This window comes from Epinephelus moara, chromosome 14 (genome assembly GCF_006386435.1).
Source record: "Epinephelus moara isolate mb chromosome 14, YSFRI_EMoa_1.0, whole genome shotgun sequence".
NCBI lineage: Eukaryota > Metazoa > Chordata > Actinopteri > Perciformes > Serranidae > Epinephelus > Epinephelus moara.
Genome location: NC_065519.1, coordinates 20,810,249 through 20,827,013, shown reverse-complemented (window position 1 = coordinate 20,827,013; position 16,765 = coordinate 20,810,249). Strand labels below are relative to the sequence as shown.

At 40.5% G+C, this 16,765-nt stretch overlaps 1 protein-coding gene across 1 annotated transcript; it reads left to right on the top strand.

Annotated features, from left to right (window-relative positions):
- Positions 1–201: 201 nt before the first annotated feature.
- On the top strand, positions 202–3,967 carry LOC126401452 (homeobox protein SIX6). The gene is made up of 2 exons (XM_050062702.1): positions 202–1,415; positions 2,550–3,967. The coding sequence occupies exons 1-2, from the start codon at positions 844–846 to the stop codon at positions 2,713–2,715; spliced, it is 738 nt and encodes a 245-aa protein (XP_049918659.1). The 5' UTR covers positions 202–843; the 3' UTR covers positions 2,716–3,967.
- Positions 3,968–16,765: the final 12,798 nt, after the last annotated feature.

Below are 16,765 nucleotides of genomic sequence, written 5' to 3'. Positions count from 1 at the left end.
GATCAAACTGAAAGCCATCACTATATAAGGTAGATTTTAATAGGCCACACTTAACACAACTGTACAAATATGATACTGTTGTCTTAATATTATCCGTGGGTTTCAGGGCAGGGCAGCCTATCAGCGTGGACGTGTCTTTTTGCTGTGTTGAGCCGGTTTCAAGAGCTCTAAAGGGAGCCTGAGCCGAGCCCGTGTGGCTGCTGTGCCACTTGACTATATAGACTGAAGGGTGTTTCTGTAACACAAAGGCAGAGGGTGTTTGCAAAGCACGGCGGGGCAGCTAAACGTTTGAAGACGCGAAGCAAAAAGGTCAAAATGTTTATATTATTTTTGAAAAGGGAGGTGCTGAGATCTCCTTTCCGCCTGATTGGCCGAACTTGACAGTGATTGACGTGCATCCATGGCAACCGGGCAGCCAATCTGCCAAGTCCAATAGGAAATCATCGGAGGGGGCTTGACTGTCTTTTTCTCCCCCCTTAAAAAATACATCTCGGCTCCGGCTTTAATTCTTTCGTACTTCCAATCCCAGCCTACCTTGAAAAATACATCGCGGCTCCGGCTTTAATTTCCTCGCACCTTCAGCCCTTTGCCTGCCAAGTTTGCCAAGCCCGAGGATGCGGTAGCCGGCCCCCACGCAGCATCGGTCCTCCTCCGCGGCGTTGTGGTGTGTGCGCGTTTTTCACGGCTGGTCAGACGATTGGTTCGGTAACTTTGGGATTGCCTTGTTTTTTGGGAGCCTTGGACTGCCTTGGCGCACGGAGAGCAGAAACAGGAGGACCCGACGCGGAGGAGAGAGAGAGAGAGGAGAAAGGAGGGGGAGAGGGAAACACAGGAGAAGCCTCCATGTTTCAGCTGCCCATCTTGAATTTCAGCCCCCAGCAGGTCGCCGGGGTCTGCGAGACTCTGGAGGAGAGCGGGGACGTCGAGCGCCTCGGCCGCTTCCTCTGGTCGCTGCCCGTCGCGCCAGCGGCCTGCGAGGTCCTCAACAAGAACGAGTCGGTACTGAGGGCCCGGGCCGTCGTCGCCTTCCACACCGGCAATTTCCGTGAACTCTACCACATCCTGGAGAACCACAAGTTCACCAAAGAGTCGCACACGAAGCTGCAGGCGCTGTGGCTCGAAGCGCACTACCAGGAGGCGGAGAAGCTGCGGGGACGCCCGCTGGGGCCGGTGGACAAATACAGGGTGCGGAAGAAGTTCCCCCTACCCAGAACCATATGGGATGGAGAGCAGAAAACCCACTGCTTCAAGGAGAGAACCCGGCACTTGTTACGAGAATGGTATTTGCAGGATCCCTACCCGAATCCCAGTAAAAAGAGGGAGCTTGCACAGGCTACAGGACTTACACCCACACAAGTAGGAAACTGGTTCAAAAATCGCAGACAAAGAGACAGAGCAGCGGCTGCGAAGAACAGGTGAGCTGCATGCATCTCCTCATCACCGTAGCTTCAACAAATTTTTTGGACACATTTTTGAAAAGGAAAAAACACAATGCATCCTTACTTAGTTTAATAAAGCAGAACAGGCCTAACCCACGCTGCTTAGATACATTCACTTCTGACATAATTTCTCTTGATAATAGATAAAAAAAATCAATCTGTGATCCTAAAATCAGGGCCTTTTCCTTTTGTAATAAAGGTTGCTCACACTCTTTGTAATGAAATTATAATTAAAGGGTGTTAAAATGCAGAAAATAGCCCACCAGCACTGCCTAATAATAATATTTAAAAAAAAAAAAAAAAAAACCTTACCTGTAATTATATATCGAGATAACAAATCTCTAGCTTCATAATTTTACTTTTAATTGTAATAAATAACATTAACACAACCTAACACGAATAAACCACAGTCACATGTGCTTATGTGACTGTCAGTGCACACCATTAGGTCAGTGCATTATCTAATCTAATATCTAAAATATAATTTCATAGATAATATGATGTAATTTCTAATTACAATCAGTTGAAAGGGCTATTACAGTGTGGGTCGAGGTCACACTACTGTATTGGTCATGTTTAATACAGCTAAAACAGCCCATAATTTTCCCATTAACAGAAAGTGGTATAATCTATAGCCAGCATTAATTAGTGAGAGCTTGTGGAAAAGCACATTTGTAATTATCCTGTTGGTTTGAGCTATTATTTTCTTGAAAAAAAAATCTTGCTGTGGCTCTTTTGCACAATAAATTATAGGATATCACTGCTGTTTGTTTTTGTGAGGAATATTTTTAACTATGGATCCCAGGAAAAAGCCAGTTTTGCGTTTTGATTTTATATTGTGTGTTTTTAAAGGGTAAGAATGATAGAATTATTTAATTTACTGCTGGCTGTTTCAGGATTTTTTTAAACACTGAAAAAAATAGAAAAATATAAATATAAATATAAAATAATCCAGCTCTTAAAATAGAAGCTGCACATATCTAATTTTCTTAGGCATTAGAAAAATAAATATCCGAAAAACAAGTCTGATTATTCTGTATATAATAAAGTCTGTGCACAGTGGTGGATGTTTGTGTCACGTTGCTCCATCTCTCCGTGTCCTCTGCCCAGGCTCCAGCAGCAGGTCCTGTCCGGCGGCTCGGTCCGCTCCCTGGCGGACGAGGACGGCACCGTGGACCGCCTGGGGAACTCGTCCAGTCCGGAGGCCAGTCTGTCCAGCAAAGCAGCCGCCTCGGCCATCTCCATCACCTCCAGCGACAGTGAATGTGACATCTGACGGGCAGATCCACGGTGTTGATGAGTTAAAGAGGGATACGAGTGAAAGACAATCCAATAAAACAAGTCATAGTGCCTGCGTTGAGTTAAACACACACACACATACACACACACATGAACTGATATTTGACGGGTGCCAAAACATGAGGGGATCTGTGATCTGCGGCGGACTGCCCGTCCTTTTCCTTTTAGGCCTACATTTTTTTTTGTTTGCGTTTTACCCACGTGCGGATAACTGAACTTAATACGGAAGACACATATTTGACGGACTAATAAACCAACGCCCCGAGATGAAAAGTTAAAAAAAGAAGAAAACAATTACAACAAAAAAAGAAGGGATGAAGGCATCCGAGCGCCTAACCTGCTGTTCTCTGTGGGTATTTCATGTTGAAAAAGAACTGTGATATTTTTACTTTACTTTCAAAGTTTTATAAATAATGTTTATTTGCCTATTTAAAAAACGATCTGCTCTGTCTCTTCGAATTTCATATTCATTTGCTTGGTGTTTTTAATACTTACCTTGTACACAGGTGAACCTGTTGAGCATGCGCGCTTTAGTGAAAATGTGTTTCAGTAAAAGAAAAAAACAGTAAAGATAACTTAATAAAATAATTGTTGATCAAGAGAGTATAAAGTTTACTCTTATTTTTTTAAATGCTGTGTGGGGTGATGAGATTGTAAAAAAAAAAAAATTCTTATATAAAATCCTCTTTTCGTGATGATAACGCCACTGTGCTGTATTCCCTGACACGTTTCACAGAGGCCTAATTGGCCAACATGCTTTGCGTCGTGTAATGCAGGGTGACAGCGAGAGGTCACAGAGAGGCCGACTCACTAACCCGGATGATCTGCGAGAGAGATCATAGAGATCAAAACACAGCAGATTGTGCAAACGGGCCTTATTCTGCCCGTGGAGAGGGACACACACAATATAGGGACTGGGCTCCTTCAAAAATCTCTGCAAGTGTCCATTTTCCCAAGACAGGCTTTAATTTAGGAAATAGGCCGTGCATGGTGCAGATGCATCCTTGGAATTAACACAAAATGACGGATTAATTATGGCTGAATTTGTGGAGCATTAATGCACACATATATAATCTGAAAATTACAAATTATCTTAGGAAAAAATGGCTTATTTGTGTTGCCCAGTTTTGTGGTTTTAGTTGACTGCAGGCTCAATTTAAATCCAGCAGTGTCCCTCCTTTAATTAAATGTCCCCACTATTTTCACTTCCTCTCTGTGGAAGGCTGTCTTAAAATAATATATATTATTTTCTTGCATCCTTCCGAACTGAAATCTTCTGTAATAAAAGCTGCAACCAATTAATGGATCATTTGATCTACAGAAAACTAATTGGCAACTATTCTGATAATGTTTAATTCATTTTATTTGTGTCATTTTTAAAGCAAAAATAGCAAATATTTGCAGGTTTTAGCTTCTTAAATGCGAGAAATTGCTGTTTTATTTGTCATTTATGATGGTTAATAATGTATTATGTAGGAAATGAATAATAGTGTTTGGGTTTTGGAGTGTTGGTTGGTAAAAAAAAGCAATTTGGAGATGTTAATTTGAGCTCTGGGACATTTTGATGAGCATTTTCCACATTTTAATGACAATAATCTTAATAGTTGCAGCCCCACAATAGTCTCTTCCGTTTAAAACAATGCCTTTAAAATAAATCTACCTGCACAGCATGTTATTATTTATTTACTGGACTGTAAATAGACTTTAAACCAGAACAAATGACCTATAGTGAAGCCTCAATGTGGTGATGCACAGAATAAGAGCAAAGCAACGTTGGGCTTTTCCAACTGATGGGGCAGACACCTGGTTCCGTCCAATTTGCAATTAATTAGGCTACAGTAACTTCTGCAACAGACAAAAGCCTTTCAGCTTCAACAACACAGAAGCTAAATGTGTATGGAGAGAGAGGAAACAAGTGAAGGGAAATAAATGGGGTTGAGGAGGGAGGGGGGGGGGGGGNAGAGGAAACAAGTGAAGGGAAATAAATGGGGTTGAGGAGGGAGGGGGGGGGGGGGGGTTCTCCTTTTTATATTTTTTTGCTGCTCCTCTTTCAAACCACGGGGACAAAATGGCTGAATATTTCCGTTTCTATTGAGAATACGGACGACCGGGGGACTGGATGAAAAAGTCTTTCTCGCAGTCAATAAGGTTGTCAAACTGGTCAGCGGTAATCAGTGCTAATGATGGGTCTGGGGTCCCTGCTCGGACAAAAGGGGCCCCGCCGCTGTTTTGTAAAGGGAAGCGACCGCGGGTCCCTCTCCAAAGAAAAGCCTCCTGTGAGGGTAGTCTGGGGCACGGAAATCACAACTTCTCTCCAGCGTGTGTGCGTGCGCGCGTGCGGGTTTTTGAGCTCATGGCTTGGCCTATTAAAAGGATTTAATTACCAGTTGATTGTTGTCTGACTTGTAGTGGCCTCCTCACGGGCGCAGCACATATGCTTCAGTAATTTATTAAATATAGTTCGCTCTAACCTGTTCTTGGCATTGTGGAGAAAACCTTTCTTCTATTCATCTGGTGGGCAGACAAGTTAAGGGTTGTCGGATAAGTGAGCTTAACTTGCATATAAGTAGAGTCTCTTTCAGCGGTGGATGTGATATGTGTTGAAGGACGGGCTGCAGCCTTGGCTATACGTCTTTATTGTTATTGAATCTGTCGACGTCGCACAGTGTGCAGACACTCTGCAGCGCGCTATAGTTTGTCAGCATAAATGACTGCACAGACATGACAGCCTGGGTATCTGTCTGCACAGCATCTGTGTCTGATTGGATCTGATCCCTGTTACTTAGTTATATGTAATAAAGCCCTATTTAATCAATCAATTTATACCAGAATATTAAATATGTGTATTATAATATTGAGAGTAGTATAAGTCCAACCAATAGGCTAATTCATGTGAAATAAATACAAATAATAATAATAATAAAATACAACAAATTGAAAAAATAATAATAATGCATTTTATTAAATTGAAAATGTGTATTTTAGTTTATTAAATAATTAGATAACAGCAATTTAAAATAAGATTAAATACAAAATAAAATAAAAACAAGTGTAGATTTATAAATTATTCAGATTAAATGCAGCGAGCCACGTCCACGTCCAGTGTTGGTGCATGATTAAACTGTTTATATTCTCGTAGTCCTGCAAAATGCTTTTCTGAGTCCAGGGCTACAGGGCTGACTCTTTAACCAAAAGAGAGGAATTTAAAAATGTAGCTATGGGGGTGACATCAGCAGCACCTTTTATCTACAACATCCTCAAGGTCACAAATACTGTAGCAACCGTCCAACAGTCCAACTCTCCAACTCTCCAAACTGTGAGCATGAAGGCGCGGACTCTTTGCATGTCACTGCTTCTTTTGTGACATTAACAGACGCAGAAACGAACCCTCTAATGTGCTTTTTTCTTCTTCTAAATAGCAGTGTTCATGTTGTCCTCCAGCTTTAATATGTGAGATGAGAGACTTTGCAGCGTCCACCCTTTTTAAGTGACATCTCCCAGTTTCCACCCCGTTTTGCTGATGCTCTAAACCAAATTGCTGAGCTGCAACTTTTACCACAGCAGCTCTGTGCTTTATCGCCATGCTGCTTTGTCTGCCATCGTGCCACTGTTGGACTGATTTATTGTGAGTTTAATTATTTGCAGTCACAGGGGGGTGATCAGCTGTTATATACAAACTGAAATGTATCCAGCTTCATGTACTCAAATGCAGTCGTATTGGTAGCTCAACATTTTACTTCTGGGGTGCACACTGCTTTTAATAATACTCACAGAAGACTAGAACATCCAGATAGTTTGCCCGAGAAACACAAGTGTGCTCAGTATTTTAACATGTCTGCAGACACCTCGTCTGGACCTGCTGCATGCAAGAATCTAAATCCTATCACTGAACAGTAAAATTAAATTTCATAATCTGGGAGTAGAGGGTCCTCATCCAGAGGGATGTGTGTGTTTAGTCTCTGTGATGCAGGTGCAGGTCCTTCCAGTGGTGGGAGGATATTTACTCGAGCACTGCACTTGTATGTCACTTGAATATTTTAATTTCATGCAATTTTATGCTCCTACTCCTCTATATTTCTGAGGCAAATATTGTACTTTTCACACGCATTCATTTGTCAGGTTAGGCACTTTAACAAAATACAGTGACACCTGTACAGTCTGATGCGAACCACTACAGCTGCCTACTTTTATGAAGCCTGTAATGTTCAGTCTTTGATGCTGCTATAGAGTTTTTAATTTAATAATATGTCTTAGAATAAAGGTTAGTGATGTGTTGGGCTGCATTATACTCAGAAATAAAGGGGTCAGAATATTAGAAACACTTCTAAGGAGGACAAACAAATAGAAACACCTCTGCAGTCCAGCATGTCACCACCTTTAACCTTGATAGTAAACAGTTAATTTAATAGACACTTTTTCACAAAAAAAAGGAACATAAGGAGTGTTGTAAAGAGGGCTGCAGTGTACAGGTATATCTAATGAATTCCCCCTTGAGTGTATAATCAACCAATAAATTATGATGTATTATTATTATAAATGAGGCTATATTGCAGGGTATAAAGTAGTTTAAATTAGGTTTAAATGATGTAAACTGCAGCAGTAGTAATGCCTATACAATAATGCATCAATAATATAATATCGATTATTTTGAAAAGGGTCATTCTACGTAATAAATAGGACTTTGGTGCTTTATTTTTATAGTATTTTTTTGAATGCAGGACTTTTTCTTGCATCAGAGCATTTCTACATTTTGGTGTTGTTACTTATACTTAATTAAAAAGTCAGGCTTGCTTTGCTCCATCCCTATAATCAGCTCTATGTTTTTGCATAGGGATAATAATTGCTGTTGCTTAATAATAAATAGTAATGGTGCTAATAATCGAAGTAACACTGCAGCAGTGTAGGGCTAACAGTGACACTGTCACGCCGTCACATTTGTCCCTCTCAACACGCCTCCTGAAGTGGTCGAGGTCACTCAGCGGGGGAAACTTGTCCTTTTCAGCAGGGCTTTTGTTCTCCGCCCTCTTCCCCCTTTTCAACCAAAGCACTCTCCATCCCATCCACACTCCAACTTACAAAAAAAAACAATAACTATTGCTTGTTGTTTACAAGGTTAAACCCAAACTCGCTGGGTGATCTTTGGAGGGAAAAAAAAAATTCGCTATCAAAATAGTTTGTTCCGAGGACTAAAGAAATCATCAGCGGGGCGTTTTTCTGTCAGCTCATTGTACGAAAGGCCATGAATTTATGTCAAAATATTCATTTGAAAGCCGCTCTCTCCCCATCAGTGTTCCCCAACCTTGGAAATGCAGCTATTTCAAGGCCTTTGTGTATGTTATTGTGACCCGGCCCATGTTTTCCTTCCCATCAGAGATGTTTTCTTCTCACAGAATGGGAAACAATCTCATTTATGGTGTGCAGCAGCTTCATCTTCAGAGGACTTCACAGAGTACTGAAACATGGGAGCTGCAGAGTAGTGACGCCCCCTGGCGGCTGTGCTGCCTCACATGGATCTGCAGGAGGGAGACAGAGGTTTATCAAGCAAATGTGTGGCTCCCCTCACCATTTCTGTCCGGAACAAACTGAGATGGAGTTAGATAGTAGATGCAGGATATTGTACTCAGTTTTAAGCGGACAGTTCACTCACCTGTTGGACTGTAAAATCTAAACAAACTGATTTTATTTTAAGATAACTTTAGAAATACTAAGGAAATCAGTGCAACTCCCTCCACCCATCTAAAAAAAGTTTAACTACACACCGAAATAGTGGGGGGGAAAAATGGAATAAATAAATAGTTGAATTGTACTTATTTATTTATTTGGCGTTAATTGTTAGTTATAATTTCAGTAAATTATATTTCTGTCCATGGTTGTCTAAATGTTGCAAAATTTTCTGCACAATTCTGTCAGAGAAAGTAATATTTCTTTGACATATTTTATTATTATTTTATTCTAATTTACAATTCAGAATTTATTTATTTTTTTTAACATTTTTGAAATAGCCCCAATTAAAGATGTTGACTCTAAAGAGTACTGGAAGTGATCTAAAAAAGCATCAGGTGTAGTTTGTGTGTGATAGTAAAACCTAATCTCTTTTTAAAGTCTCCAAATTTCCAGAGACAGAACTAAGGGACATGACCTAATCCAACAGAGGACCTCTGGATTTAAGGACGCAGATTGACACAATGCATGTCCCAGGCTTAAGTTAAAATCTAAATTCAGGGAGCCATACTCCATATTAGTTAAATTTATGTTGAGTAAATTCTGCTTTATATACACTGAGCCACTGGATCAACAGTGTAACGCTGCAGGAGACTTTCAGCACCATGGACAGAGACACGGTTTCACTAATTCATCAGTAGTCTGATCCATAATTTATCAGATCAGTTTCATATCATTGACATTTTGTGGTTAAAATCTCACGTGATTCTTTTAATCTGTGCAGTAAACCCTGTCTACAGTATCGTCTGTTTAATCATGTGTACAGAGTCTCTCCCGCAGCAGAGTGAAACCGCGTTAACGAGTCTGGTTATTTTGGCCTCTCCTTCGTTTCTCCATAGGTCGAACAAGTTCTTTGACCTTTTTGAACATGATGAAATCCTTTAGGGATAAAAGCATATCAGACCATTGCACACTACGTGACCAAAAGTATGCGGACACCCAAACATTACACCTGCATGTGTAGTGGCGGATCTCCCAATAGGCGACATAGGCGTCCTCCAAGGGGGGCAGCTAGAGGGTGGGGCGCCAGATTACCTTCTTACTTTCTGAGAGATGTTGTATTTGTATCTTTACTATAAAGAGACTGAGTGTGGCTCCAGGGGCGCATCCAAAGGGGCACCTCCGGTACATTTGCTGCCCCATTATTTCAACTAAATGTGCATCATGTCTCCAACCTGACACCTTTTCCTTGGAATTTTGCTCAACCTCAATAGCAGTGGTTAGTGTTGAGTCTCCCTAGTTAGGCTAGCTATGCATTCAAAATCCAGAACAGGAAATGTCTTGAGTAAAATGAGGAAATTAATAGAGTTTGGACAGATTTGTTTGATTTCCGCCAACGCTGCAACATAAAGGTACCAAATAATCACAGATATCCCACTGCAGAGTCGCCACCTTGTGGTGAAACATATTAATGAATGCTCATTTAGACCAGTTAATTTTTATTAACATTTTATTTTTATTGTTTTACAATATTTTATGAAAAAAGGTAGACAAATACAAAAACTGCACCTTTTGAAAATTTTAATCATGTCACCACTAATTAAAATCTCCAAAAGGAGCAGTTTCTGGTGTGCACACCTGTTATTGTATTTTTATATTTGTTCTCCTGTCCAGCACCCAGTATTAATCATTTTTGGGTGTGCGTGCTGTTTTTTGAGTCTTCATAAAAAGGTAGAGAAAAGAAGGAAAACAAAATACAAAACAAACAAAAACAGGTATACAAATAAAAAAAAGGTCTGGATAGCCCTATCTCTCAAAAGCTATTCATCCCTGTGACCTATCAGTTACTGGCACTCTCATCTTGTCGTTAACATGAAAACACAGTCCATTTCTCCCATTACTCTCGACATCGCTCCTCTTGAGTCCTCATCCTGTGGGTTAACACTTCCATATCATGGCTTTCATTCATAATTTTCAGCCATTCATCTTGTGTTGGTGCTTCTGCCTTGTACCATTTCTTCATGATGGCCTTTTTACAGGCTGCCAGCAAGATTTTCAGTAGGTATCTGTCTTCTCTTAACACAGAGCCTCCTGCCATATTGCCTAAGCACGATACCATGAATGGTCAATAGGCTAATTTAAACTGACAATACCTTCATTATAAGGTGAAAATATGTTTTGCCTTTTTAATTTTTTCAGCCAAAAATGGCTGAATTGATAGCAGAGGATGTTGACCTCTGGCCTAACACATGTACAGATACATAACACATTAAAACAGGATTGTTGTGTAACTCATGCACATCAGATAGTTACTATTATTGACTGTAAATGAAGAAACCAAAGTATATTAGTATACGATTCCTCAACTCTCCATACTGACATAGATTTCAACTAAACTATATATTTCAACAGTGTAAACGGTGAATTCCTGAAATTTAGTTGTGGTTTTTGGTCTTGGTGCCCCCAAAGATTTTAAGTTGCCCCATCTGGCCACCCCTATGAAACATTCTTTGGAGCGCCACTGTGTGTCTCAGGCCTTTTTAAAAGACTAAAATAATTGCCCCATATGTGAGGATGTATGTAATGATTCACATGCTGCTCCTGCACAGGCTATACCTTCAGCAGACCTCTGTGAATTTGTCTTAACAGTCATTGATCGTCCCCTTTTATTTCTGCTTTAAATCATGTGCGTGTTCAGGCTCCGAGCAGTGCTTCATACACTTCGACAGGCGAATCGATCAATCGATGCATCGCTGCTCCAACCTTGGCCCGTCTGCTTTGCTCACAGTTCCGCCGTTTGTTAGCAGATACAATGCAGACAATGTGAGGCAATTATGTGAAGTCAGCCAGCGTTCACATCATCAGGCTGCTCTGCGCACACAAAGAGGACTGATGTCAGCCAGGATCCTCCGCCTCATATTGGAGCTGTAAGTGGCCTTTGTTTTGACACGCGCTGGTGGCAAAATATGAGATGAAAATGTGATCCAGTCCCGGTGCATTGTGGGAACACGACAATCGACAAAGCAGATCATAAGATGAGGCTGTCTGCTGAAGGTCAGATGACCTGCAGCAAAGTCAAAGGCTGTGTGGATCTCACAGAGACTGCAGAGTCTTAGACCAAGAAAAAGTCTATCCTTTATTCCCTTGTATGTGTTTGAGTAGGCTTACCTTGACCTTTCAATGTTAAAATATTATGTTACTATTCTACAGCAATATAGTTGATCCAGGTTGTGGGCAAGATTATCCCACTACCCAGAGGGTAAAGGGCTGCGGGGCCCCTTTCTCCTCCTCTCCATCCCTGTCCCCAAATTAGTTTGCAATAATTTTATAAAACAAAAATTTACCTCAGAATATTAAATATATTGGCCTTGTTCGCAAAGGACATTTTAACATATCACAGGAGGAAAAGGTGCAAATAAATGACTCACTGTCTCACTGTCATGGCTTTATATGACACCTCAATACAACAGAGCCATTGTTAATATTTTTTGTATGTTTCTGCTGACTTATTTCTTTACTTTATTTGTTTTTGCTGACATCCTTTTTTCTACTCGGTGTCATGCACATGTACTTTGATAATATGATGGATTTGCCTTATTCTTGTACATATGAATTGTTCAATAAAGTTAAAAAAAAAAAAAGTAATATAAAATGTTTCTAGTAAGACCTGTACTTTTCCTACTGTGACAAGTCAAAATGTCTGCTGTGAGAAAGGCCTCAGAGATTTTGAGACATGGGCTATATAGATTAGATTGCTGAATAATGCAGTATAAAGCAGTACAGCACCAGTTCAGTTTATATTTGGCTATAGTGGTGCAGCTGCACACTCTGCCTGTGTGGTGACAAAGCCTTGACCAGATGTCATAGTGACTTTGCTATTGGTAAGACTCAGCTAGTGATGCATTATATTTTAGGAGCTGATATCTTCCATCATAATGATATTATATTTTACACTGAGGGCAGGTTGTAGACAGAGCATGCAAGTAAAGGGAACTATTGCTGTGAATTTCTCTCAGGTCAGTGAGTGAAGTACAGTATTCAGCCACTAGATGGAGACAGTGACCAAAGAAAGAGACTTGTTATTTACAGATATGCTTTCTTTTTTCCTTTTTTCCCCCCATGGCTCATTTACCAGCACCAAAAAACATGTTTGATTATTTATTATTACTTATGAAGGTCTGGGTTTGTTTGTTTTGTTTTTAAGTGCTGTGAATTTTTTTTTTGCTAATTTTTTTACGCTTTTCAGAATAATTTTAAAACCGCTAATTTTCACATTCATTGCGTCATTATTTTAATCGCTATTTTTTTTTTATCCGTTATTTTTTATTTCTTTTATTGCCATTTAAAATTATTACATTTGTTAATTTCCTCAGTTTTCTCACTGACAGATATTATTGATGAAATAGGTTTTTTTGTTCGTTTTGGGGTTTTTTTTTACCAAAAACAATACAAACAGCTGCCAATATAAACACAATGTAGGCCTGCATATATAACTCAAGCAGACTTTTATTATTTTATTCAGTTAAGAAAAATCAGTTTGTCACATTGTGTGTAGTGTCCTGACTTGTAGTTCTGACTTTAGACCACAAGATGGCGGACAAGATCTGTGGTAGAGAGGAAACGACTCAGCAGTACCACAGCTGCAGGTTCTGGACTCTTCTGTCATACATCACTACGTCTATGAAAAGCCTCACATAATAAACAAAATCATAATGACTGCTTTTATTTAAAAATAAAAGAGAAAAAAGTCACTCTGAAGACAGTAGGCTGAGAGGACAAAGTATTTGTTTTGGGTTTTTTTGTTTGTTTTGTGTAATTTTGGCTTCTTTGAGGCCTCCATTTAGGCTCCATTTAATGAGAGAATAGTTAACCCAGACAACAACTATACAACGAGGTCTTTATGTGTAGTTTGGACCATACACGTATACAAACAAACTACAGGTACACCACAAGTAAATTTATAGTGTAAATGAGCGTACAGCATTACTGAGAGGAGGGTGTGAACGTACATGTGTAAGAAAGTGTTGAGGCAGGGCAAGGGCACCAGTTGGGATTTTTAACGGTCTATATTTAAACTCTCTGGTCTCCAGTTTCTGCAGCTGTCGCCAAGTTTAAGTTCAGCACCTTGGGCCTTTCTCAGTCATGCTCCTGGGTCATAGTTATAAACCTGCCAAACTATGAGACAGAGAGGGTGAAGCAGGGACCCTCGCCTGCCCTTCATGTGGTATCTCCCGGAGCGGCAGAAAGTCCAAATAGTCCCCGTGCCACTGAACTAAAATACCTGCTTAATTATGAGCTCACCCTTACCTTACACACTGCCACTGTACCAGCTTTACAGTGCTTCACACTATGCCATTTTATTCTTTATGGGAGCCTAGTGTTCCCCTTTTTATCCCCCTGAAACCTAAAACTATTTTGATAATTACTCAGCAAGGAGTGCAAACTATTTGTTTTTGTGTTGTTTATCTTGTTTTCCCCTGCCTCCTTATCATTTCTCATAGGTTCAAATAATTATTTTAGTAGACTACATACTTGCAAGCAGCCCCAAGGTTTCTCAGAGTTTGTGTTTTATTGTAACCGGCTATGACTATGTAAAATAACACAATGGATACAACCAAGACCAGTGAGTAAATCAATTACAGTTTTTAGCTCTGTCTGCGTAACTACTCAAGAGCTCAATAATATCCACAAATGCATCAGAACTGAGGGTGTACATTTATAATTCAAAACAACTTGTCTCACCAGCATTACAGGAAATGTTTCAAGGTGATATACAGTTACATACATGATGCTTGTCATTCACCTGCTCATACCAGCAGTGAAAAGTAGCAAAAAGCTTATCACTGCTGATAAAAATAATATGAAGTTACTGTAAGCAAGTCTCCTTGATTTAGCTGTTTGTGTCTATTGTAAGTCACACTGTTGTATAATGCAGTATAAGCTGCTGATCAGTCATTTGTGTAGCAGGGGCACAACAGTCATAACTTTGGACAGACCAGGACCATCATAGGAATATGTTTATTTAACTCTTAGTGTTTTTTTCTTCCTGTATCATGCATCCATAAGTGTATGTGCATCTGTGTCTAACCCCACCCCCACAAATTGGTGCATAAAAAATCACCAGAATGCAGGAAATTAAGTGTTTGACGCTTAAAATCTTCTTGTCAAGGACTCCCAAACCCATGCATGCTTGTTTTTACATCAGTTTTAATCTGTGTGCATTTGTTTGTGTTTGTGTTTTGTGGTGAACATGTGGAAAAGTGTGTTATGTGTTGGGAATTTTAAGACAATGAAACCCAACCAAGCTGTCAGAGTTGTATCAACGGTAATGGTTTACACTTTAAACATTCGAACTGTGCTTGAAAGCAACACAAGATGCAAACAACGATGTGAGATAATACACCAGGGACTAAATAAGCAGCATGTAATTTCACGGTGTTTTGAGAATAATGATTTTCCTTTAAGATTAACGTCAAAAAGTGGAAAAACTCAAAGGAATACTTCACACATCTATTTCCAAACAGATGTGTAGGAGAGGGACAAGAAGAGTAAAACTAGACCTTCATCAGGCATCGGGTTTTGCCTGATGAAGGTCTAGTCACCAAAAAAAAAATCATTATTTTTGCAAGTTAGTCTTTTTCACAAAAACTGAGAATCTTAAAAGAATTTTAATTATGTAATATGTGGCTTTGTATAAATATTATTCAGTATCCCCCCCCCCCCCACACACACACACACACACACACACACATATATCTTAAAATACTTTACTTAGATAAATCAGCATGAGTGTAATGTATGTAAAATGTTGTATCTGCGGTAAGCTCTAACTCACCTGGTACCTCATGAGGGGTCTTTTGCAGCAGCTTGGGTTCGACTCCAACTCTTTGATGCATGTCCTCCCCATCTCACTCCCACCTTTCTTATCTATCTGCAGCTGTCCTATCAATTAAAAGGCAAAAACACCCCAAAAATAATCTTAAAAAAAGGTCAATCTTGAGGTATAAATATGTCACTAACTGATCTGCTCCATATCTCCATGTTTCCCTAGAAGACCTCCTCTGCAGGCAGCAGCAGCCGCCTGTTTGAAGATGATGAGAAGCCTTCTTCTTTTCTACAGCGTCTTTGATGGGTGAGTGGATTTACATAAATGTTTCTCTCCAACTGTTCCAAAACGCAGCCTTAATAAAGACATTTCAGTCGTTTTGTTTGAGCCAGATGACAACTCTCTTGTGTGTGTAATTACAGCCACCGCGTATGATAAACACGTCTCCCACATGAGACAAAGATCTACTCATTTAGTGCTCCAGCCTGTAGTTTGTAAGTACTAAAATCATTCATCACACAGACAGAGGGGTAGATAGATAGATAGATAGATAGATAGATTTGTACATAGATAGACTCTGTGTCTGCTGAAGTAGCGCCTACTGTCCAGTGGCAGCTCTGTGCCTAATAACAGAGCTTAGCTGGCATACCAGAGCCGGTGGCACATTGGTGTAGCGGTAACTCAGAGAGAGCCTGGTAATTACCACCGGCCGCTGACACCATGCTGCAAATGCACCAGTCAGCACTGAGAGGACCAGCAGAGCATTTCCCCCTCCCTCACGCTATGCCAGGATGCCCTGGTGATCAGCCACGGCACACGAGTTATTAAAGTTTAGACAGTGCTCTCAGAAAGAGCTCTCTTTCCTGTCTCTTTCTGCTTCATTAATACAAATCTGACTGTGGAAGAGTGGTCTCGCCTTGGACACACTCGACTGGGCCATGAGCACTGACTGAGGAGTCATGAAGGCTTTCCCTCAGGAGAGGCCCGCTGGAAAACATACTGCAGGGCCGGAATGGGAAGTTTATTTTGCTTGGTGCATGAATATCTGTGGGATGTGGGGCTCTGTGCACAGAGGGCTGCAGAAGCACTCCAGTTTCATCACTGCAGCACCCTCCTCCTCTTTCACTGTCTGAGGAAATAATTTCAGCTCATCCCCCCACTGAATAATTCCTAATTCCTCACTCATCTTAATTTCATGGCTTCTCTTCTCCCCTTTCCCTCCCTGTTCTTCTATCATCTGCAGGCTAAAATAGGCCCGGCAGCAGCAGCAGCTTTTCTCTGGGCCTTTTGTCCCTGCTCAGGGAGACGTTTGGCACACAGAGGATCGTGTTACAACTTTCATTTCCTGAATATTTTTCTTTTTTTTTTCCTCTCTTCTGCGTGGAAACCAAGAAGGGTATTTTATCCTCCTGCTCTGCAGCATGAAGATGAAGGGCGAGGGGGAGCGAGATGGCAGCTCAGATTCAGGCTGCTGTCACTCCAACATCGGCAAACAAATAAAGTACAAACTGCACATAGCTGCAGGGTCCTGGTGGAGGGT

Coding starts and splice junctions, on each gene's coding strand:
- LOC126401452 (XM_050062702.1), top strand. CDS start 844: ATGTTTCAGCTGCCCATCTTGAATTTCAGCCCCCAGCAGGTCGCCGGG. Junction 1,416..2,549: donor GCAGCGGCTGCGAAGAACAG/GTGAGCTGCATG, acceptor TCCTCTGCCCAG/GCTCCAGCAGCAGGTCCTGT.